This window comes from Phoca vitulina, unplaced genomic scaffold (genome assembly GCF_004348235.1).
Source record: "Phoca vitulina isolate PV1807 unplaced genomic scaffold, GSC_HSeal_1.0 scaffold2, whole genome shotgun sequence".
NCBI classification, from domain to species: domain Eukaryota; kingdom Metazoa; phylum Chordata; class Mammalia; order Carnivora; family Phocidae; genus Phoca; species Phoca vitulina.
In genome coordinates, this window is record NW_022589705.1 from 48,665,094 (window position 1) to 48,689,113 (window position 24,020).

Consider the following 24,020-nt stretch of genomic DNA (forward strand, 5'->3'; position numbering starts at 1 on the left):
TTAATTCTAAGTCATGTGTAGTTATCTAAATATATTTCCATTTCCTCCAGGTGACTGAGGAAGTCAAGGGCAAAAACTGGGTCTTACTCATCTTTGCATCCCCAGAGCCTAATAGTGCTTGATAAGAGAATCAAAGGTATAACTAGATGACATGATATACTTGTCTTAGGCCCATTTTCTATCAGTCAGCTTGAACTAAATTATGCTATTGTACCAAACTCCACCCAAATCCCGGTGGATGATAAAAACAAAGGTTTCTTTTTCATGCACACTACTAATCCATCATGGATTAATTCTGCTCCACATCCATTTTAGGATCCCAGCTGGAAGAAGAGCCCTAGGAGACTGACAGTCTCACTGGAGAGGGAAAGATTGGTGACCATGCTCTGGCTCCTAAGGCTTCTGCTCAGAAGCAGCACACTTCATCTTTGCTCACATTTCACTGGCTAAAGCAAATCAGTATGCCCAAGCATAAGGCCAATGGGGCAGAAATGTAAAATTCTCCTCAAGGGTGAATAGCTTTAACTTTAATACAATCTACCACATTGCCATCATATCCAGTTTGCCTTCCAGGGGCATGGAAGCCTGTGGAACACATTCCTCAGGCTCCTATGCCAGGTGGCTTTTGAACCCAGCCGATGGGAAGCCTCTGCAGGAGACAGGAGAATGTGAGGTTGGGAGAAGCCAGGGCATCCTCCACACACCCCCCCCACCCCCGCCCTTGTAGGGAGGCTTCTGCAGAAGCTCTATTTCCTCCATGACTCCAGCTTCCACTAGCCAGGCCTGTGGACTTTTCTGTTTCTGCAGAGTGGCCCTGGACACTATGACCTTGGACTCACTCTGATCTGGTCTCCCGATCTGCAAAAATAGAGGGAGAATCGACTCACATCGCTCTGTTGTTTCAAGAACAAAACTAAAGAATGTTTATGAAAATATGTAAAGAATAAAGTGCTAGACAAATAAGGTGCTTGAGTGTATACAAAGTGAGGCAACATGGTGTTGCAGAAAAGAAATTGAGACTGGGGATCAGAATGCTTATGTTCATGATCTTGCTCTGCCACCAACTGTCACCTCATCCAGGCAACACTGTGTTCTCTATTCTCTTCATCTGCAAATTGGAGATAACACTGTTGATAATGAAGTGGTTGCAGAATGGCATAAACGAGAAGATCTATGAAGACGTATACTCTCAAGTGTAAAAAGCTACACAAATGTTAAATTAATTCACTAGTTATAAGCAGAAAAAAAACCTTTATTTCTACCAAATTAAAAAGTAGGAATCAATCTTCAAGCAAGATAATCAAAATAGTCAATAACACAATTAACAGTTAGGAGAGCATGTACAGATTAGACTACAGGTCTAGATACTTTGAATTAAGCACATACACCCAAATCAAGAGGGCTGACAACTTTCGCACTGAGGAGAAGCAATGACTCATCGTAAACACACAACTTCTGGGAAACTGGAGCTGACTTTTCACAGGACAGTAAACCTAAGTGACAAGTTGTCATTGGCTTAGAGAACAGATTTGAGCTTGAGAGGAGTCACAGTGAAATGCCATTGTAATGCAACAATTTCCCGAGATCTGTTCATCTCAAAAACAGGAATATATAAAAATCAGTAGTACAAATTCTCATAAAACTAGAAAAGCCCTCTAAGCCCTAACACCTTGAAGCTTACATAAACACTGAGGTTTTTTTTCTCCCCTTTACTCTTCTCTAAATTAAATACAAAACAGTTTTTATTTAGTACATTTCTGACTTTACAGCCAAAGCTTCAAAACGAAGAAAGGTTTTATGAAATGGAATTAGACACACGCCAACCCCCAGGAGAATCTCAAGGTGCGCTGCTCCTTGGCAAAGTTTTAAACAGGAAACCTTTATTTCCACAGAATGACGCTGTTTCCTGGAATAGTCTAATTATTACCAGGAAGGAATGCATACCCATCCCATCCAAGGGTTCTCATCCTTTTGGAGGCGTTTACCATCTCTCCCTCCCCAACACACAGACCCACATAAGACACACACACTGATCAAATTGGGGGGGATTCCCTGAAGCACACAGATAATGGCATTTATTTTGGCAAGACTTGTGCAATTTGTTAAAAGACAGGTATGGCATGTATGAACAATTATGATTATAGTATGTCTCAACAGATGCAGGAAGCAGATTTTTCTTCATAGTTGAAATATGGCCTCATGGTTTCCCCACATCTGGGTCTTGCACACTTTTCATCTAGAAACCAGACTGGATCAGTTATAGGTGGAAAGGGATAACTTATGACCAGACCACACTCCCATTTAAAAAAAAGTCTCCATTGCTAGGTTCTTCTTTTGAGACACTAAGTAAAACAAGGGAGTTACTAAAAATGCAGGGGAATTGAAAAGAAAGCAATTCAGACTAAGAACACGACCTGGCCTCACGAATTGCGTCTCTGGCAAAATTCACCGCAGCAAGAAAAGATACCTTTAAATAAAAGGTAATAAATGAAATGCATCAGGTAGATACGAATGTCTCCCGAGATCCTGCAACCCAGCAGAGTGCGGATGAGATGTATGCCCTGTGCATGTACAGTGTGCAACTACCACCAGGACCCACTGAGTGCTCATTTCTTGCCTCAGCACCAGAGCGCCAAAAGCAAAGATTCCAGGTACAAATAACACTGTTTTACCCATTAATTAGAATGGGGAGCTCAAAGGAGAAAAAGGTACACAAAAGGCCCCTCTGAATTTCCTGATTCACCCCTACAGGTACATGAAAACACAAGTCTAAGTAAACAGGATGACCTCAGTTTTTACACAAAGAGGCAGGATAACTGAAATATCTGTTTTGTAGGGTAATTGTTGAGGATTTAATTAGACAATGCATATAATGTGCTTAGCATGAAGTACTAATCAACAGTAACTACTAAGAATGTCTATGTCTTCACACATTTGGAAATTTGCAGTCTTTATGATTTAAGCCAGACCTCCAGCAGAGGCTGATAAGCTGTTTCTTCAGCTAAACAGCTAAAGTCAAATACTGAAATCAGTTGACAGTGAACTGAATGTTCTAAAAGTCCTATTTATGATCGTGCACAGGCACCCTTCCATCTACAACTATCCTGTCTCAACATTTTACGTGGTGGGACAAGCCACAGCAGTCCCTCCTTCCAAGAATCCCCCTCACCCATGGCTCTTACCTTTTTCCTTCCCTACCAAAGAGAGGGGCAGAGCCTGGGTAAAGCTGGAGCTCATGCGAGCGTGGCCGCTGGAGGGGGGCAGGGAGGGCCCCTAGGGAAGGCAGGAAGCCAGTCGCCCCTGGTTATCGCCAGAATCGTGCACGCCAAGCAGAGCAAAGGTGTGCATTTGGCAAAGGTGTGCATTTGGCATTCAGCATCAGGTTGATGGGTCATGTGATACAGGGAAGATGGTACAAAAATCAAGGGTTGCCCTGTGTTAGCGGCTCAATCACCTCTGTTCACCTGCCAGCACTTCAGGCAGGAACAGTTTATTATAAGGGCCTTACTTGGGGGTGTGAGTGAGGGAGTGATTTGTTCTGGTATCAGGGAAAGTGAGTAGCATCTGGAGAGCTCTCAGCAGCCCAGGTCTAGAGAGAGCACGACAGCTGGGGGTGGCTCAACGGTAAACGTCCCTTCCGGGGTACAACACCATGGACACCAAAAGGGTAGGTGAGGAACATGAACCTGACTCCTCCACAGACTAGCTTGGACCCAAGCCCAGCCTATTTCAACAGCCATTCATTTTATAAATGAGTAGTTATAAAAGATCAAGGGCTCAGACCTTCCTCTAGCAGCTCCCTTTGCTTCAGCAAATGGAAAAAAAAGGAACAGTCCCATACAGAGCTGAATGTCACTTTTGCTACTTTTTTTTTTTTTGCTACTTTTGATGTGAGGCCACTAGCAAAATCAAGCAGGCTCAGCACCCCGGGTTTGTTGGGATAGGGTACAGTAAACATCCAGGAGCCAACTCACGCTTCAGAGTCGGGGAAGCGTGTGTGTGAGTCCTAGCTGCACTAGTCATCGGCAGCAAGAGCCCAGGCAAGACGCTTCACATCTCTGACCCTTGCCTTCTTCAGGCCTATCTCAAAGGATGCTTGAAAGATTAAATGTTTGCAAATGTCCTAAAACTGCACCTAGCACCCAAAAGGCCTTCAATAAATGGTACTTATTTTATGTCTGCCTTGGTGTTAAGAGGATATTAAACATGGCAATGTTTCCAAGTTCTAAGTTAAGTGGGAAGCCTGTTCAGATAATGGAAAGCAAAATGAATTCACAACTGACTCGAATCACAGGATATGAGGACAGGTAGGAATTTGAGAAACACCCAGACTACTTTCTTCGCGTAACTCTGAAGGAACCATACGTGTGGCAGTGGAAGGAAAACCAAGGAAAGATGTCCCCTTTGCTTTTGTCAAAATATTTGCAAGAGGATTTTAATTTTTTAGTTAAAAAAAGTTAAAGTTATTGGAAGAAAAATTAGAGAGCTTGTTTAAGAAAATGAGAAATAGACTTTTTAGGCCACTAAGCATGAAATAAGTATCATCTTTAAAAGACCATGGAAAAGGTGTTTGTCTTTTTTTGGTCTCACCAAGCACAGGACCCCCAATTGCTGGGCTGCCTCAGAAACAGCAAATGCCACTGACACACTGAGGGGCTCCAATGCTGACTAGAACTGTCTATTTTTCTGGAAGAGAGGAGGGAAGGATGGAGGACTGGAGCATGGCATCAGGGACCAGCCATTTCCCATTTCCCACATCTCTCTCGAAAACTCCAAAGGGAGTCTGTTAAACAAAAAGGGAATAAAGGAAGAGCTAAGATGTGTCTGCTTCTAGAAGGGCACACACTTTTCTTTCTTGAATTATCCACATAATAACCTTAACTCTCTACTTTTCCTAGTTTGTGGAAATGGTCTCCATGGCAGTACTAGTCTACATTGTGCAGTTTTCCTCATTTCAGACTTGTTTTCTCTACACCTGGTTCCCCCCGATACCTGAGCCTTACCCACACGTCTTTTCACCCCAATCCCACCAACTGGCATTCACACATGGATCTTCTAAAGCACTCAGAAGTCTGGATCATGCACTGATGTGTCACAGACCTGAACTGGGCATTTCCACTGCATAAACCTAAAAAGTAACACAGTGAGGTGATTTAGAGAATGAGGAGGAGACCAGTCTATGTTTCCACTAAGATAGTCAAAGAATACTCACGTGAAGGAATAGAGGGAGAGGAACTGGCAAGAGTAGGGCAGTATTTGTAAGGAAGATGCAATCATTACCATACAGAACACATGTGCCAGGGAACTGACTAGAGATTTGCTGGGACATCTTCAGAAAATAAATAACATGCTGCAACACAAGTGGCGTGCTGAAATAGGCTTTTTTTTTTTCTTCTCCAGTATGAAGAGCTAGACAGAAGTCACTTCCAGGAATAGCAAAGGACCTTCTTTAGGGACAACCACGATGCATGAAGAGGGTATTTCTTTTTAAGGCAACAGGAATAAATTTCATTGTCCTTCTCAGAGAAGAGCAAAAATTACATTAGGTGGCCACCAAGTCTGGAAACCGGGCAAATCTTTAATAAATGGTTTATTGTACATTACAAAGAATGACAAAATTGTATTATCTATATTTCTAGACTTAATGGCCACCCCACAGAAAGCATCTTTGGAATAGAAAAAAAGTTTTAAGAATTTGTTTTCCCATAATCATAAAGCTGTCATACTCAGTTCTGGGCACAGCTGATGCAACATTTTCCTCAACCCACAGGCTCCATTCCCTCTACCAACTATTTATAATATGCTTGGGTCACTCACAGGAGAAAAACACTGTCAGCATCAATATTTAGCAGCATTTCAAAATACATTTTTTTTGTCTTGAACAAAAAGCTAAACTATTCTTTTAGTGCAGTAATTTCATATGGTCTTATGACTTCTATACACAAGATATGATCCTTTAACATTTATGTAGGTAAGTATCTCCCATTTTTTTGAAGACTCCCTAAGACTTTGAGGACTTTTTCACAATAAAAGAAAAGGGCAGTATCAACCCATGAAGAGTCAGCCCAGCAGCGTAAGAAGACCCTCTGCAGAGCCCAGTTCCTGCTGCAGGAAGCGATTTGACAGCCTCCCCTTGCTCTCAGTTCTTAGAAAGGGATCTGAGAGGGATCAAAGCAGTAACTATCTGTATTACTTCATAGCCTAGGGAGGGAGAAAACAGATGTAAAAAAAGTACAGTCTAATAAAAATAGTGGAAGCCAAATCCGTTCATTCCAGGATGTCTGCAAAGGAGAGATTCTACGGACCATGGATGCAGAAAAGGTATCACTCCTAACAGAAAAAATAAATTGTGGACAGTCACTCACAGCGAGGGAAGCAACCACAAAGAGCAACTGGCTTCAATCGCATGGTCACCAGGAAGGGCACATACCAGAGAACTTGGGACAAGGCCTCCTGATGCTCTGATTCAACAGCCTTCAGGGGACGGAGGGAACCAGAGGCCAACACTGTCACGCGTGAAAATGCTACTATGGCAACAACGTGACGGTCAGAAATCAGCTAGAGTTTGGGTTAGACGCCGTTCGAAGTCCAGCCTGTACTTGTTTTCTTGTGAAGGGCTTGAGACGTGCAGAGGCATCTTAGACATGTGTAGGTGACCCTTCTCGTGAAAGGCAGAGAGGAGCCTCTTGAGGAATGCTTTCTACTCATTCGTTTTCATTTCAGTTCACCATTTAAACTAGAAAAGATGCTGCAAGCTATCCCCACTAGCTTCTAACTTGGGACACGGCACCAAAATACTACACATACAACTGAATGAACGACATTTTCCTGGTTCTTCCACTGGGCAGGCTCAGTATGCTTCTTTGGACTGAATAGGCGTGATCTTGTTCGAGAAAAGCGTGTAAACATAGGGCCAGATTTTGTTAGTCTCCGTCCCAGAAAATTGGTGAAGCACTCCTCGGCTCCTGAAAAACAAAATCCAACACATGAAGGCATTTTAGGCTTCCTTTTAACATGCTATTAGGGCGAGGGAAGATCCTGGGTATAAAACAAGCACGATCTCGTGGTCTACCACACACACTGCTAAGTGCCGACACCCACACTGCGTGTACCTAAATAAGACCGGCATGCTTGTCACGATGCCACCTCTTCTTCTCCTGTTTAAAACATATCAAAGAGGGGCGCCTGGGTGGCTCAGTTGGTTAAGCTTCTGCCTTCGGCTCAGGTCATGATCCAGGAGTCCTGGGATCGAGCCCCGCGCTGGGCTCCCTACTCAACGAGGAGCCTGCTTCCTCTCCCTCTGCTCTCCCCCGGTGCTTGTGCTCTCTCTCTCTCTCTCTCTCGCTCTCGCTCTCTCTCAAATAAATATATAAAATCTTTAAAAAGCTAAAAAATAAAAAAATAAAACATATCGAAGAATAACATTATACGGACAATCTCAAATCTACCTCAGTATACACTTTCAAAAAATAAATCATTGACAAACTTTGGTACCGTAAAACCCTTATTACTTACAACAGATCATGAAACACAGGATATATCATAATGACATGATCAGGAACTTCTGATCTAAAGGGCTGCTAAATTGTTTGGGTGCTAAAAGGTCAGAAATGGATTCCAGCAGTGGTTGTTAGACAGCTGTCCTGAATGCAGTCTGCAAATGGGTTTTGTTCAGTGTGCATGCTGTTAAGAATGTTATGTGTTGGGGCACCTGGGTGGCTCAGTCGTTAAGCGTCTGCCCAGGGTCCTGGGATCAAGCCCCACATCGGGCTCCCTGCTCAGTGGGAAGCCTGCTTCTCCCTCTTCCACTCCCCCTGCTTGTGTTCCCTCTCTCGCTGTCAATTAAATAAATAAAATCTTAAAAAAAAAAAAAAAGAACGTTATTTGTTGCCAATATAAAAATTGGGATTTTTTCCCCCTGACTCACAGACAGCCAGATTTCTGCTTCTCTTAAAAAACAGGGATCACTGGCCACTCTGGGCCTGAGTGCCCCCGTGGAAATAACTGGCTGGAGCAGCACAGAAGCTGTCACTCAACTGCCCAGAGGAACACATCCCCCACCAGGTTTGACACTCATTTCCAACAGTTGCCTGGCCCCCGCAGCCATCTGTAGCTTATAGTTTTCACTTTTTTTGGTTAAATTCCCTCTAGACATATCTAGGTGAAAGGTCCCTTCTAATCTTCTATCCAAAGAGATATTTACATGTGGGAGTGTCAAAATGCAAACCATATTTCAGCTCCTTGAAAAGAAAGATGAAAATAATCCTAGACATACTTTTACAACCAGAGAGAGAAGATCAGGTTTTGGCCCTTGTATTACAAAAATTTCAGCATAAAAGAACTGGACTCTATCTCCCACGTACAACCCCAGCATTTCACCCGACTCCCAGGGAGGTACTGGGCCTTTAGGGTTTGTCTAGCTTAAAGAAACACAATCCCACCTCAGCCTGGTGTCCTTCCCACTGGGCGCCACATGGTTCTAACTGACCATCTGCCATGAAAATGGTAAAGCACACTCACTTGTATAATTCAATGACTGGCTTTGCCACATCCTTGTACTGTCTTAGCCTGGCAGCCACGGCTTCAGGTTTATCATCCTCCTGCTGGACTAACGGTTCACCCGTGATGTCATCAATCCCCTACAAATACCAGAGAAACCAGTTAATATGGCCAACACCTGGGCCATTCCAAAGACGAGAAACTTTCCTGTGCAAAATCCATGTATTCACCTTGGTCTCCCACCGAATGATCAATTAGGCCTGAGTGACAATGGTAACAGTGAAAGTAATTGAAAAAGAAATAACACTCCTAACAGTCTTGTTAACCTTATTTCGTGAGAGCTGACATGGAATCTTTATTAAATTCTCAGATCTTTCCAAACACGTTTCAGTGCTATTGAGAAATGATACTTTCAATTTACAGTTTAAAACTCCATGCTGCCTCCCCCAACAACAAACAACCTTTAGACAATGACACTCTGGTCCTCTAAACATTCCTAAAACTGCCCTGCTTTCTAAAGTTTGAGTTGTTAATACAGAAAATAAAATGTCTGGGGCGCCCGGGTGGCTCAGTCGGTTAAGCATCCGACTCTTGATTTCGGCTCAGGTCATGATCTTAGGGTTGTGAGATAGAGCCCCACATGGGGGCCCGTGCTCGGTGGGGAGTCTGCTTGAGATTCTCTCCCTCTGCTCCTCCCCCTGCTTGCATGTTTTCTTTCTCTAAAATAAATAAACAAAATTAAAAAAAGAAAAAAGAAAAGAAAATATCTCAAAGAACCAACTGGTTTACTTAGGAGAACACTGATCTAGGAGAAGGTATCTCGGTCCTACCTTTGCTAGCTTTCAAATTCTTTCCTGAGATTAATCTTACTCAGGTTATTTTCCTAGATCATATAATGACTTACTTAAAGGTAGGTTAAAATAGGCATGGATTATATGCCTATGACAATCAGGAACAAACATTCTGAGAACTAAAAAATGGCAACTTAGAAAACCTGATTTTTGATGTATTTTAACCTCCTTGGGAAACATATCTACTTACAAATAGCAACATGGACATGAGGATCTTGCCTCCCATGTCCATGGCTATTACCTGCCAGGGGAGAGAGTCACAAGGAATAAATCTGTCAAAAGGCAGGCTAGAGCAGAACCAAGGCTCAGGCAACTCAACTGGATAATCAGAAACCAGCTATAAATTTGAAACACACTAAAATTCCATTACAGCTCAGGGCCTTGGGTCCATAACCTGCACTTATGATTTATTGGTGAGCCCCATAATCATCACGTGTATTCCACGGTTGTTAACCTGACACAACAGGGGAGATGGGGGTGGGAGACGGCTGTACATCACCTTTATTCTCTTCCCCTTTATTTTACTTAGAGCTGCAAAGCTCAGAAGTCCTTTCCAGGACCTCAGAGCACCAATAAATACAACAACTGCTTCTAAAGAAGAAAATGATGCTAGGGTGACCGCATCCCTCCTTCTGGGAGAGCTTGGCCACAGTGGCAGGTAGAGGTGGCCCAGACTAGCACCTTTCCCTGCTGTCTTTGGAGGCAGCACTGTAACTATGGGTGTTCGTTTAGGATACCCAGTCTTTCGAAAGCAACTCAGTGTTAAAGGTTCTCAAACTTTATGAGAATCTTTGCTTCAGCAGGTCTAGGCAAAGCTAAAATGTGAAGCATCCGTGTTGGACATCAGTGCATATGCAGAATCCTCTTTTCCTCTCCATCCATTTTTTCCCCTTATACCAGTTTCTTGAGAGGGAAAAGGGGAAGGGACCTAATAAAGGAATTCCAGAATTACATTTTAAAAAGAAGACTTTGGGGCGCATTAAGCATCGCCGAGTTTAATCCAGTCAGTTAACCGAGTAGGTTAAGCATCTGCCTTCGGCTCAGGTCATGACCCCAGGAGCCTGGGATCGAGCCCCACATCGGGTTCCCTGCACAGCCGGGAGCCTGCTTCTCCCTCTCCCTCTGCCTGCCGCTCTGCCTACTTGTGCTCTCTACCAAATAAATAAATAAATAAAATCTTTAAAAAAAATAAAAATAAAAAACAAATAAAAAGGAGACTTCAAAAGGCAACTAGTACTTTGTCCAAATGAACAAGACTCACTGGAACTTTACCAAATCTATGGCACTCAGGAGCTGGGAAGGCATCCTTACCCTCTTGAAGTTGGTTTTCTGTAGTAATTATTGACTCCATCTATATTCAGATCTACCTATCCCATACACATTAATCCATTAAGATGCAACTGTCACCCCTTCCACATTTGGATGATTACAAGTAATTCTATCTAACATCCAATAACTAGAGGTAAGAATCACATTGAACTAATTCATGTCTTTACCAGAAAGAACAATAATAATTCTTTTGAATTTGTTAATTTAAAAAGGTTCTTTAAACATATACCTTTACATATGTTTATTTCATGTAAACACATGTTATTTTTGGACCTGTTTATTCCTCTAGTCCTCCCAGTCCCTTTACACCCTCACTGCCACCACTCCCACGACCCCAGCCACTCTGACCCCAAGTCTTTATTCAGTCCCAGCCCTAACCATTTATCCCTGCTCTTATGAAGCTAGAGAGCATATTTACACACACAAACAGATAATGTGTAAAGAAGGAGGGTCACTATTTTACAAAAATGGAATCATTGTGCTATTTGCTTTTGATATTCAACAATACCTAGAGAAAGTATTTCTTCAGGTCAAAGGCGATAGCACGAAGTCATTCTTTTTACTGAGTACATAATATTGCACAATGTACATAATTTCTAATTCATTTAGTCATCCCCTGTAAATGAACATTCGTTTTCAGATTTTGTTTTGTTTTTCTCTAAAATCAACACTGAAATAAGCATCACTGTGTACATGACCTTACTGGCTAGTGCTTTCATTTCCATAACCTATACTCCCAGCGGTGGCTTGAATGAAATACATGTATTTTAAAATGTTAATGTACATTGCTAGGTTGCTTTTTAAAAACACTATTAATACTTCATATGCCTAATAAAGATGAGTACCATTTTTTCCAGATCCCCACCAGCAATAGACGTTATAAACTTTAATTTGCATTCCTTGACCACTAGTCAATGAGAAATTTCAAATACTTTTGGCCACGAAGATTTGCTCTTTTTTGAATAATCTATTCATATCCTTCCTACACTTTACAGCTGGAGTGTTTTGCCTCTTTCTTGTCAGTCTGTAAAAATGCTTTGTATATTCTTACATGTACATGAGGTGGATTGAAGTCCAGGTTATATACCCTTCCACTAGGGGGGTGAATCCAACGTCGGCTGAGACGATCTTTGAGTGTTTCAAATGGAATGTTCAAAGTGATCACTAGATCCAGCTCACAGATTTTGTCCAGGGCTTCAGCCTGAACTAATGTCCTAGGAAAACCTAAATGCCAAAAACAAAACATATCAAATGCAAGACATTTCCCAATTCCAATGAGTCAATGAAATATTTTCAGTTGACAGAATAATCAAATCTATACATATACTACCCAGAAAGAAACTTCTATCAGGAATTTATGTCTACCTCCAAAAATTTAAAATTAGAAGAAAATATGTCACTTTATAACCCAACTTTAGCATTTGGGATACTCAAAGATTAAGAAGTCACATGACCCAAGTAGAGCATGCACTAAACTAAAAATCACTAGACTAGTCCTCACTTTGCTCTTAACTACTCATGTAACCTAAGCAAGTTATATCACCTCCATTTCCACTTCTGTTCCTCTAAAATTATATTTGTGTTCTTTTATAGCTTTAACAGCTGATGAGCATATTATTCTTAGGCTACGCCCCAAATTATATTTTTATCCGTACGCTACATCTTACAAAACTCAACATGTGGTCTGCAATCTAGCATAGTAACAACAGAAATGAGAAAACGCACTTAAGAATTTTATAGTAATTTCACAGTAATTTTAAGCCTAGTGAATCTAAAATTTATGCTTAAATTTGTGTTTTTCTTTTAATTTTTCTTCTAGTAATTTGCTCTTATTGTATTTGATAAAAGGACTGCTCTGCAGTGGATTGGGGAAAAAAAAGAAATGCAGCTTTCACTACTGATTTTGTTCTAGGCTTCCCTTGGAGCTTATTTTCTAATTTCTCCAATAAGGGAAATTATCTAATGGCCCCCACAGTATCTAACTGATGTTGTTTATTACAGAAGATATAGATTAAGTTACATCTCTTCCCAAAAAGACACAAGAATGGAGAGAACCCAACCTGGGGCATGTTTCAACTCTACTGTTATGACAGGGAAAGAAAAAGCAAGTAAACAGAGGTGAGGAAAAGCTTATCTTGCAGGGCAGATCTCAGATTCGTTGGCTATCATGTGTCGAACCCAAGGTACTCACATGTTCCCACTGGGCAAAAGGGTTACTCCAACATTACAGGTAACACCAGAAGAAACCTGTCATGAGCACGCTATGAAGGCACACACACGAGCTGTGTCCTTCCACAATGTCAGCCTTATTCAATCATAGAGCAAAGTTAAATCACGATGATAAAGCAGGTTCAGGATTCCAAACTCAATGACAATTCACCATGTGATTAAACCTGGCTTCTTACACAGCACACAAAGGACAGAAGACAAGTCATACAACAAAGTAACAGAAGGGTGTAGGAAGTGAATGGACCACACACGAAGTCAGTCTGTGGGCTCCACTGGGTCCAGGTCAGCTCTCGGCACTTACTGCTTCTTATGTTCAAGCAGGGAAGGATCTCGGTTCTCTTCGGAGATCCATCGGGTAGAGCACCTTCGGAAGAAGCTGCCTTTTCTAAGTGGTCAGACGTAGAGGGGTCAGGTCTGAAGAGTCTGACAGTGCACTGCCCAAATCCTTCCCTTTTAAAGGGATTTAATCGGTTTTGGGTCTCTACAGACCTCCTCTGGTTCTACTCATTATCAGTTCTGTGGTGTCAGCTGACGCTGGTCCGGTGATATCTCCTAGCTGCAGTACCTTAACTGCTTGTGTCACTGCTTGATAGAGGTCCCTGCTTGACATGAGAGACTCCATTTTGTTCTCTACAAAACTGCTTTCACATCCTTATATGCTGTTCTCTTGTGACCCATTATGCATTTGATATGGTTTTGGAATACAGATGAGGGCCGGTGGGATGAGGTCCGGAGCCGACGACCAAGAAAGGATTCTTGAGACGTCTTTGGTGCAAAATGGTGGTTTATTAAAGCACTGGGACAGGGACCGTGCGCAGAAAGAGCTGCTGCGCCTGGACCTTGAGTGGGGATTCTATACTCTCAGGAGTTGGGGGAAAAAGAAGAAGGGAGGTTTCAAAAGAACTTCCATATGCTAAAGAGGACCCACCTACAAGATACCTAACAAGATACCAGAGGCCATGCCATTGTCAGGTTAAGGTTGTTTTCCCCTCTAGCAAGGTATTAACATGAAGACAGCTGGGAGATTCCTGGAAGAATGTCACACCTGTCCCTCCCAGGGGGGGGGGGGGGGGGGGGGGGGGGGGGGTGGGGAGGAGGTTGCAGGGTGTCAGCTTCTGCTTTGTCTTCAGCCAGCCCTCATCAAAGTGGGACTGGCTTCAACAGAGAAAGAGGTATTTCTCATGTCGCAGCCCGGGTGTGACCTCCTGTACCAAGTCACCCACCTGTGTGGTCTCCTTCCTCCCATAGTGACTCTCTGGCTAAGCATCCTCTTCACAAAAAAGGCACCCCCATGTTCGGAAATTATGTGGGAAGTATATTCATGGTGGTTTTCTTTGCGGTGGGAAGATGGGTGATTCCTTTCTACTCTTCTAATTTCTAATAAACTGAGCATACAGTACTTTCAGAATGGAAAAAAAAATACTGCCCTTAAATAAAGAACTGCTGACTAACTAAATATTTTTCAAATCTCAACATAATTTGTTACATGAAGTTACGACTACTTGACATTTAGGGAAGTGAAAGGTCAAGCTTTATCTGCCTAAGATCAAGTGCACTGTGGACACTTGGCCTTAGCACTGGAAGACAGCAATGCCTGGCACACTGGGCAAACCCCTACATGTAAGACTACAGTAGCTGTCTTCTGGTCTTCCATTCCGTGGCCGGACTTATGTGACCAGCTACCTTATTTTAAACTCCGAATTTAATTCTATGAAATTATAGGACTCCGTCAAGCCCTGTAAACTCAATATGTCATTTTTACTTTCTACTATGGAATGGTTTGACTGCTTGCATATTAATTTATTAAGCAACTTCTTTTTTAAGTTCAAAAACACAATTTTAGAACTGGGGCTTCACAGCAACTGGGTGTATCCTGGAGCTTCAAATACATGATAGCTACCAAGTAGGTGACAAAGTGATATTATCTGGGTCGCCAAGGAGCAAGATTTGGCCCCAGGTGGGACCTCACGACTCAATTCAATCTACGGCAGCGTAGGCTGGGCGATGAGCAAGGAGTTTCAGGTTCCTTATTGAATACTAGACACACCCTCAACCAGGTCCTTTTCTCCACCTCCCTCCCCCAAAAAGCTCACTGTAGGTCAAGACAGGGGATGCTGTGGAGAAGTTTGGTGGCAAGTCCGGGACCTATGCTAAGTCTATTAGTCAACTTTGGCCTAACTTCCCCTACACTGTGCACCACAGCCTGCTTTAGAAGATGAGCTTCCTGAAATGGGATTTAAGACACACCTTACTCCCTTTGTTATCCTCTGGTACTGTGCCTGGCTCATTCTACACTGAAATTCCAGCAAAATGAGGGCAGTGAGCCTTCCACAGAAAGGCACTCTCCCTCGCTGACTGCCAGGTCCTGCCTTTTCCCTGTATAACCTCCTCTTCACAAAGGCTTCAAATTGACAACTGGAGTTAGATGCCTGCAGCCAAAACAACCCCAAGATCAATCTCTATGCTATTCCCCCAAATCCCTTTATAAAGAAAAACCATTTTCTAAAGCAGTGGCTTCCAGGGACGCCTGGGTGGCTCAGTCAGTTAAGCGTCTGCCTTCGGCTTGGGTCACGATCCCGGGTCCTGGGATTGAGTCCCGCGTGGGGCTCCTTGCTCTTTTTAGCTTCTATTTTGGAGGGTACATTTTATAAGGTATATATTAACAAAATCATATGTGCACATAATTCACACATATCCATTATTTTGAAGATGTAATCAACATTTTTACTGCTCAGTGTGCACGAAGAATTTAAGGGTTCACTCCTCTAAAGACCCAAGTGCCCAGCCTCAGGCCCTGGCCTTGGGTTCTAGCATCACTAGCCACTACCCTGACAAGAAAACATTGTTCTTTATCCTTTGGATGGAGGCTGGAAGGTGAATAAAGCACTAGGAAAGAATAGGAAGCTCTGAACAAGAATATAACAGTTCCTCCAACAAATAAAAGCTCAAATCTTACTAGCTAAAGTTTCCTAGTCAGATGGATAGAAGTCCGTCTGCCCGTCTGCTCAACAACCCCACAACTGTTTCTGAACTCTGGAGCCCTCTGGAGGAATGGGTGGAAAATGCAACTGTCTACAAAATAAGCTGAACTCAGAAGGAACAAAACTGTTGGGTAGTGTCTACCTTTGGGGCTCTCACATTCAGACCTGCTAATGACCAGAGAATAATTCTGGTGGCTTGGAGGTCGTCTGTTAAGACAGTGGCTCTCCTCGTATCCTCCCAACCTCAAAACAGGCTAAAGTTGAAAGAACCAAGGAAAATACAGAAGGCTACAATGAAAGCTAAAATGGAAGAGTTATGTTTTAAGATGTTTATATTGCTGGAATGCAACCATTTTAATGGTTTAGAAGAAGTACCAACAAGAGAAAGAAGTCATTCCTCAGCTTCAAGGGTTCTCCATCTGATGGGGCACATCAACATGATCAGGGAAGACTTAAAGGGTGGGGGGAAGGAGAAGAGTTTATTGACTGCCCAGATTCCATACCATTCTTCCTAGAAGGGAACATCTAGGAGCAGGAGCAGGACTTAGGTATTTTTTAAGAAGTTATCCAGGTGACTGTGGCTGGTTAAGAACCACAGAACTTCTCAGTGACAACAACACTGCCAAGGGCAATATTAACTATGTGTATCTATCCCATCATGGGAAGGTTTAACAGCACGCACTTGTAAGCAGGTCCAAACCACTCTGAGTAGAGTCTTCTTTACCTCGGTTTCATTGCAAGAGAACTGGGAAAGAAATTCCCAAACAGAGGCCAATCTTTCCAGATTCACTAAGCCCCTATCTCAAGCCACCTGTTTAACACCATTCCTGGCCAGGATCTTACCTCTACAGAAATTGGTGTGGCAGGCGAGAAAGTACAGTAGGATAGTTAGAACAGTGGCCCAGTCAAAGATCTGGGTGCCAGCCACGTTTTCAAAAGTGAGGAGAAGCCGCGGTAAGCCAGGAACCTCAGGGCTCAGTGGAACATGTCAGTTACGGGCAAGAGCTCTGGAACCAGACACAACTGGGTTTCAATCCCAGCTCTACCCAGCCTTGACTGCACGAACTTCCACTAGCTTTGTAATCTCTCTCTGGTCCTTAGTTTTCTCAGAGAGAAAACAAGAATGTATTAATTTGCTAGGGGCTACCACAACAAAGTACCAGAGAACAGGTGGCTCAAACAACAGAAATTTATTTTCTCATAGTCCTGGAGGCCAGAAGTCTGAGATCGACGTGTCAAGACGGTTGGTCTCTTCTGAGGCCTCTCTCCTTGGCTTGCGGACGGCTGCCTTCTCCCTGTGTCTTCCAGGTGTCTGTATCCACATCCTCTTCTTGTAAGGACACTACAATACTCGTAGTACATTAGGGCCCGCCCTCAAGACCTCCTTTAATTTAATTATCTCTTTAGTGACCTCATCGCCAAGAAAGAGCCAAACTGTGAGGTACTAGGGGTTAGGACTGGAACAGATGAATTTGGGGGGCAGGGGGGGACACACAACTCAGCCCATAACGAAAGGTAATGCCCATTGCACGGGACTGTTTTGAGGATTAAAAGAGGCAATCTTTGTAAAACGTTTAAGATGTAAAGTGTCAGGCACACAGTGAGCACTCAATGAACGGTGGCTGTCGCTCTTGGTAGTGCTCTCCCGGGAGCCCTGCTGCCCCAACCTGCCTATTTAACTCCTTTTCCGAGATCTACCAGTCTGGGGAGTCCCTGGGGCCCTGTGCTCTCTGCCACAATGACAGCTTAGCCCTTCCAGTGACTGGCCACACAAGACTGCACATTCCGGTCCCCACCCACTCAAAAGGAAGCTCGACCCAGGCCAGCTTCTGCCACAAGCTTCCCACTCCCCCGTTTGCCCCGCACCCCGCCCCATCGCCTACTCATGTGTGACAGTAAAGCACCGGAAGTCAGACTTCCCTGATCCAGTTCCATACCTTATCGTGATGAGCTTTACTTGGAGTTAAACAGACCGGTCGGTTCAGCACAAAGGTCCAGCCTTAAGCTGCTGACAGTGCAAGTGTCCTGAGGCAGCCGCTGGAGGTATGTTCTGAGCAACGAGCCCATGTGCAGACTGCATTAACTGTCACACAGAATCCAAGTCAAGAAAGGGGACAGCCGTGCAGACTTTCCCATCAAGTGAGCGCCTCCTTTTGGGAACCATTCCCAGACGAGGCGACTGTGCTTGGGGAGAACCTGGATTCAGTGGCTTCTCAGTGCCACGTCCCAACAGTAACTCCGCACACACAGCTACTGTTTACAAAGCACTTACAGACATGTATGTATCTCTTATTCTTCCCATCGACCCCGTGAGGTGGGCAGAGCAGGAACAAGCACCCACGGTGTAACCGACGAGGGAGCCTGCACTCAGCGAGGGTCGGCAGCGGAACAGGACTCAGGCCTCCGGTCTTGCCAAGTGCTCACTCTACTCGTTGCTCTTCCACGGGTATAAAAAAGAATTATTATAAGGATCCTAAAGGTCACTCCATCTACCTCGCTTCAACCAAAAGAGCGGAACATCCTGATAACATCCTCACCACCACAGTTCGCATTTGCCGAGCATCCCTGATGTGCCAGATCTACTTTATTCCAAAGAAAAGCCAAAACTCTGCAGGGACCTAAAAGGCCTACTCTTGCTCCTGTCACCTGTCTCACCTCACGTCCCCGTCCATCGCTCTGTGCCCGCCACGCTGACATCCTTGCTGTTCTCGAACCGGCAGGTCCGTTCCCACCTTGAACACTTAGTTTATGGTCTCTCGGCCTGACCCACTCTTGCTTCAGGTATCTACGTGTGCCCTCAGCTCCTGCAAGTCTTGGCTCACAAAGTGCCTCGTCGGTGAGGACTTCTCTAACCATCCTGTTAAAGTGCGCCTTCACCCCACCCAGGACACCTGTATTCACCCTCCCTTTGGTTTCTTTTTTTTCTCTTCATAGATTTCAACATCATTTCCTGTATATGATTTACTTTATTTTGTTAGTGTTTCTATTCCCACCAGAACGTTAGCTAAATAAGGGCAGAACCTTTATAGTTGTTTCCTGCTAAATCCTTAGGGCCTCGAACAGTGCCTAGCACATAGTGATGCTGAATAAATACTTGTTGAATGAGTAAATAAATATTATCTGAAAACTCACAAGAATTCTGCCAGGTGGGTATCATTCCATTTTTAAAGTTACAAAAACTGAGGCTCAGAGAGGTTAAGTGACTTGCCCCAAACCACACGTGGAAGAACCGAGGAACCTAGACTGGTTCACCAAGTGCTGACCCCCAGAATCGCACATCTGTACCACTTGATGTGGTCTTCCTTCCACGCAGAAAACCACAGCCTCGGAGAAATGCCTGCTCACAGTGACTGCAGTCGTCCGTGTACGAGGCGGTGTGAGAAATCCAACTCCTGCGCGGCGAGCGGGGCACTGCCTGGCCCGACGCCACAGGCGCGGCCACACCCAAGTCTCTCCTCTCTCCACACGTACACCAAACAAATGTGCGGCACCTGGCTTTTTTCTTTTAATGTATCTCGGAGGTTTCTTCCTACACAGTACATACTGCTCTCTCACTCTCCCTGAGAACTGCAGAATACTCCAGGGTGTGGATGTACCATCGCTGAAGCGACCGCTTACTGATGGGCACCTAAGTTGCACACGACTTGAGGCACACTAGGGAAAAACTAGCTTAGCAGAGAGGAATATAGGCTCCAGAGACAAACTGCCTGGGCTGGACCCGCAGTTACGCCACCGACGCACGTTCTGACCCTGGTTACCCACTTCTCCGCACCTATAAAATGAGCCTGGTAATGTCCAGGTCAGAAAGTGGTGAGGAATAAGCAAATTAGTGTATGTAAATCCCAGCACAGTGGCTGGCACGTGGTATAAACGGCTGGGGGGGAGGAGTGATAAATGGGGCAAGAGCCAACACTGGCGGAGAATGAGGCAATGTGGGACTGGAGGTAAAAGGACAGAGAGCAAGTTCGATAACAAGAAAAACACGAAGGATAAAGACAAGTCTGAGCTTTTATAAAAGGATGGAAGGAGCAGTGGGGAGACAGACTAGTCCCATCACCATCACCCAACACGCTGCGTTCACATGGGAGAACAAGTCTCCTCCGTAACAGAAGAGACAAGAAGGTCGCATCCTGATGGGAGACCCAGGTTTTCTTTAAGGCAGAAGGTAGAGAGAGTATTCTGCAAGGAGTCAGAGAAAAGTGTAGTGGGGAGGGTGGAGAAGGTTATAAGGAAAGAGGATCCCAGAGGGTACAGTGGAAAAGTAAAAGAACTCGGGGGAAGGAAGAGGAGAATCAGTAACAGAGAAAGAAAAGAGGATAAAGAAGAAAGAAGGACACCGAGAGATGACTTACCTTTCCCTTAATAACCAAGCATCACAGACATAAAAGGCACAGTTGGAAGTTACGAGCTTCAAATAGTATTAATTTCCAGGGCAGTTGTGCTGTCCTAGTCTCTGAAGGTGTCACCAACACCTCACAAAGGCCCTGGCAATGGGCTGGGGCTCTCAGTGAAGTTTGGGGTGCAGAGTCCCAGGCCTGGGGGCATCACAGGTCCCGGAGAGGGGCTGTCACCCTGATTAGGCATAAGGGCGTCCAATATGAAATGGTGTCCTAAAAGGCAGCTTCCTTTGAAGTGATTTACATCAGTGTCTCAAGTTGGGCTGAGCAAATCAAAGTACTTCTGATGTAATTCTCACACCCATCAGCTGCCAAGAACAGACTGTCAGATAAGGTGCAGTCTGACCAGAACGTTTTCAACCATTTTTAGCAGAGTGTCATTATCCAGCCACACATATATTTTTAAATGTCAGAGGAGCACAATATGAAGCCTAGTGGAAACTGTCTATCAGCCAAGAATGTCCCTGTATCAGGGCATGAGATGTTCGTTTTGACTCTGGTGAGGGAAAATGTGGGTATTTTGCTCTTTAATACATTTAGTTAACATTTGATACCCACTGATCTGCCTTCTCTTCTAAGATCTACTCACGGTATGAAATTCAATTCCTTGGTAACTCAAGCTGCTAGGAGACTGGGATTTGAAAGGAAATAAATAATTAGCAGGTGTATGGAACTTAAAGCATGATCCACAGAAATCTTGTAATGGAAAAGCTGCATCTTTTTTTTTTTTTGAAGAGAGAAAGTACGTGGGCGGGGGGTGGGGGGGTCAGATGGAGAGGGAGAGAGAGATTGAATGTGGGGCTCAATCTCACAACCCTGAAATCATGAACTGAGCCGAGATCATGAGATCATGACCTGAACCGAAATCAAGAGTCAGACGCTTAACCAACTGAGCCACCCAGGCGCCCTGAAAATCTGCATCTAAATAAGAACAGCCATTCTCAACATGAAAATACTTAGATAACATACATATTTAAGTACATTCTGACTAAGTGATTTAGACTAGACAAGCTATGGTTACATTGGTGGGCCATTCTAGCTTTGGGTATGTATTCATCTTTAAACATGCTTGCTTGTAGCCCCTATTAAAAATTACGAGCTCCCTGAGGGCTGGGGCTGTGTTTACTCCCGAAGTGCCCCGGATACAGTCAGATTCCATGTGGATATGGTATTCCTGGTAGGCAGGGATTACTGACCAAGTGGACTAGATGCACACTCAAGTTCTGTCAACAGGTGGCAGCATGAATAATTCTTCAATTTAGAGAGAGCTGCAGTAAATTTTTGGTATGCTTTTATTTTTACTAAAAGTAATCCTCAAAGACATGCTTCCTAAATGACTAAAGCAGAATTCCAGCTTCCTTAGATAACCCAATCCAAGTGAATAGATTCCACTAATTGTTGAGGAAACCAGAAAATCCAATCAGTAAAGTAAAATAAAGAACCCACTTAAGCACAGAGTTTGCTCTCCTCCCTTTAACTACACATGAGACTGCTCATCACACAGCTTCTCACCAGGAGTACAGAAAAACCCACTTCATGCTTCCAGACTAAGCTATTCCTCTCCCTTGTCTCTTAACCCAGCCTAGAAAAGCTGCTATGTCCTGTTGAATCAAATAGCCAATCCATGCTGAAAGCTTAAATTTTATGTAGTTAAATTTCTCCCAAAATTTGTCATGCTATATATTACTAATTATGGTGCCTACAGGTTATTTTTTAGACACCCCCCCACCCCCATCCAAAAAAAAGATTCACCATGCGCAGGAAGATGTCGCTAAATCCCTGACCTGGTATATTCCCAGGAGTGCCGGCCACAGGGCCTTGGCACCTGCTCCTCTGAGCCATGCCAAGAGCCTGAGGGAGGGCAGCAGAAGCAGGAGGTGCCACAGCAACAAGGAAAGAAAGAACTGGGACACTTCTGTTTTTCTAATTTGGAGTGCCTTTACTCCAGAGGAAGGGCACAGAGCCAGAGTCCACCACCACATTCCCAGGCAGAAAAGCAAGCCCTTTCCATGTGATGAAAATAAAAGGGCAGTTTTGCAGGGCAACTTCCAACATCCGCCTGGGATTGGCAGCTTGTGAAAAGGCCACCCAACACCAGGCCCCCTACCTACGTCCATTAAGATCTGGGGCCGACATGGTTGCTTCTGACCACCCATCTCTTCCTGGTTGTTGGGAAAGCAAGAACCAAGTTAAAAATATGCAAGCCATTGTCCATCACAATTAATCACTGGATGATTAAAGTTGAAAGCAGGCAGTTCCATAGTCTTCCCTAACCCAGGGGCACTCAAACTATTCATACCACCAACCAGAAGCCTCAGTGGCAACTTAAAATTAGTCACCGTCGAAACCTGTTTTATGAAGGCCTTTTCTGTCTTACATCTTATAATTACCTTATCTGTTTGCACAATATTTATTTGTACGTGTATCCAAGACCTCCATATTCCACTTCATCCAGTTTTTATTAACAGATGGTGAGAAGAATAAGACACAGCTGTGCTCCAGATGTTGGCAAACAGAGCTTAAGCTTCACCGTATCACTTTGTGAGTCCCACATTTCCCACTGAGCTGAGAGCTTGGGACCTCCTGCCTGCTCACTGAAATCTTCCAGGGACACTTGGAACTCTTCTATTATATATCCTAGAGTTTATCCTAGATTGGCAATAAGTAGGTCCTGCTCTCCAGGAGTAGTAGATGATTTAAAAACCTAGATATGCTATCATCACTACTTAGGGATCCATTGATAGAAGATAGATACTACAGAAAATCTGGTTTTAAACCATAAATTGGGATCTTCAAAGTGGCTTAGTGAAATAAAAGATGAATGCTATTAGGTAGGGATTCTTGGAGAAATCTCCAAGTCGTGTTGAGATCCTCTGGCATCAGTGTAATGATTTTTCCTGTTTAAGGATATAAATGAAACTCATGGCTTATAACCTCTGTTCTTAAACAAGTTATACTAGAACTATGAAGCCCTTTTCCCAGTAAAGGAAGATGTATACTACCTTGAGGAAGAAGCAGTTCACTGTAAATCCTTTGCTTAAAGGCCCTTCTACTTAAGAATTCTGTTTACTTGTTCTTTGAACCTAAGTCTCTATATAAACAAATTAGGGGAAAACAGGCCCCACTATATCTCAATTGAGACAAAAGGAATTTGTAAACGATTACACCATAGGCCCGTATTTTTACTCCAAATAAAAAAACGAGTCCCAGTATCCCCTATATGGCTCAGCTACTGGCTGCAGGTGAGACTTTTCTATCATCAGACATGTATTTATAAGCTTTTTCTATGTGTCAAACACAACTGTGCATACAGGAAAGTACAAAATATCAAATATGCAGATAAATCCGTAAGTCACATTATAAGGTAAGAAGAAAGAATGAAATGGGTAGACAGGATGGTAGAGCAAGGACCCAGCGAGGAAGGGATATTTGAGTAGAGATCTGAATGAAGCAATCCTCATGACAATCCAGAGGCACAGCATTGCAGGTAGAGGGAACAGTAAGTGCAAAGGCCCGGCATCATTAGCACACCCAGCACATAAAAGTAAAGAGATTCTGAAGTGGTTATGGAATAGAAACACAGTTTTGCTCTCCCCTGCCCTCAAGAAAAGAGGTCTGAACATATATGAAAACAAAAGGAAACATAAAAGAACAAAAATTTTAAACAAAATATGATAAGGACAAAGACTATTCAATATAACATCTGATATAACTGGCATTCTTGAAATAAAAAA

General features: G+C 43.6%; 1 protein-coding gene across 8 annotated transcripts in view; it reads right to left on the bottom strand.

The window, feature by feature from the left end:
• Positions 1–1,234: 1,234 nt before the first annotated feature.
• Positions 1,235–24,020, bottom strand: part of AK4 (adenylate kinase 4) — a 72,117-nt gene continuing 49,331 nt past the window's right edge. For 7 of the 8 annotated variants that reach the window (XM_032427074.1, XM_032427113.1, XM_032427092.1 and 4 more), the window contains 3 exons: positions 11,731–11,903; positions 8,521–8,639; positions 5,611–6,965 (listed from right to left, as the gene is read on the bottom strand). In XM_032427074.1, the coding sequence (XP_032282965.1) occupies positions 6,851–6,965; positions 8,521–8,639; positions 11,731–11,903 (407 nt within the window). In that variant the 3' untranslated portion in view covers positions 5,611–6,850. Of the gene's footprint in view, positions 6,966–8,520; positions 8,640–11,730; positions 11,904–24,020 lie in introns of all 8 variants that reach the window. The other variant, XM_032427066.1, reaches the window with a different exon arrangement.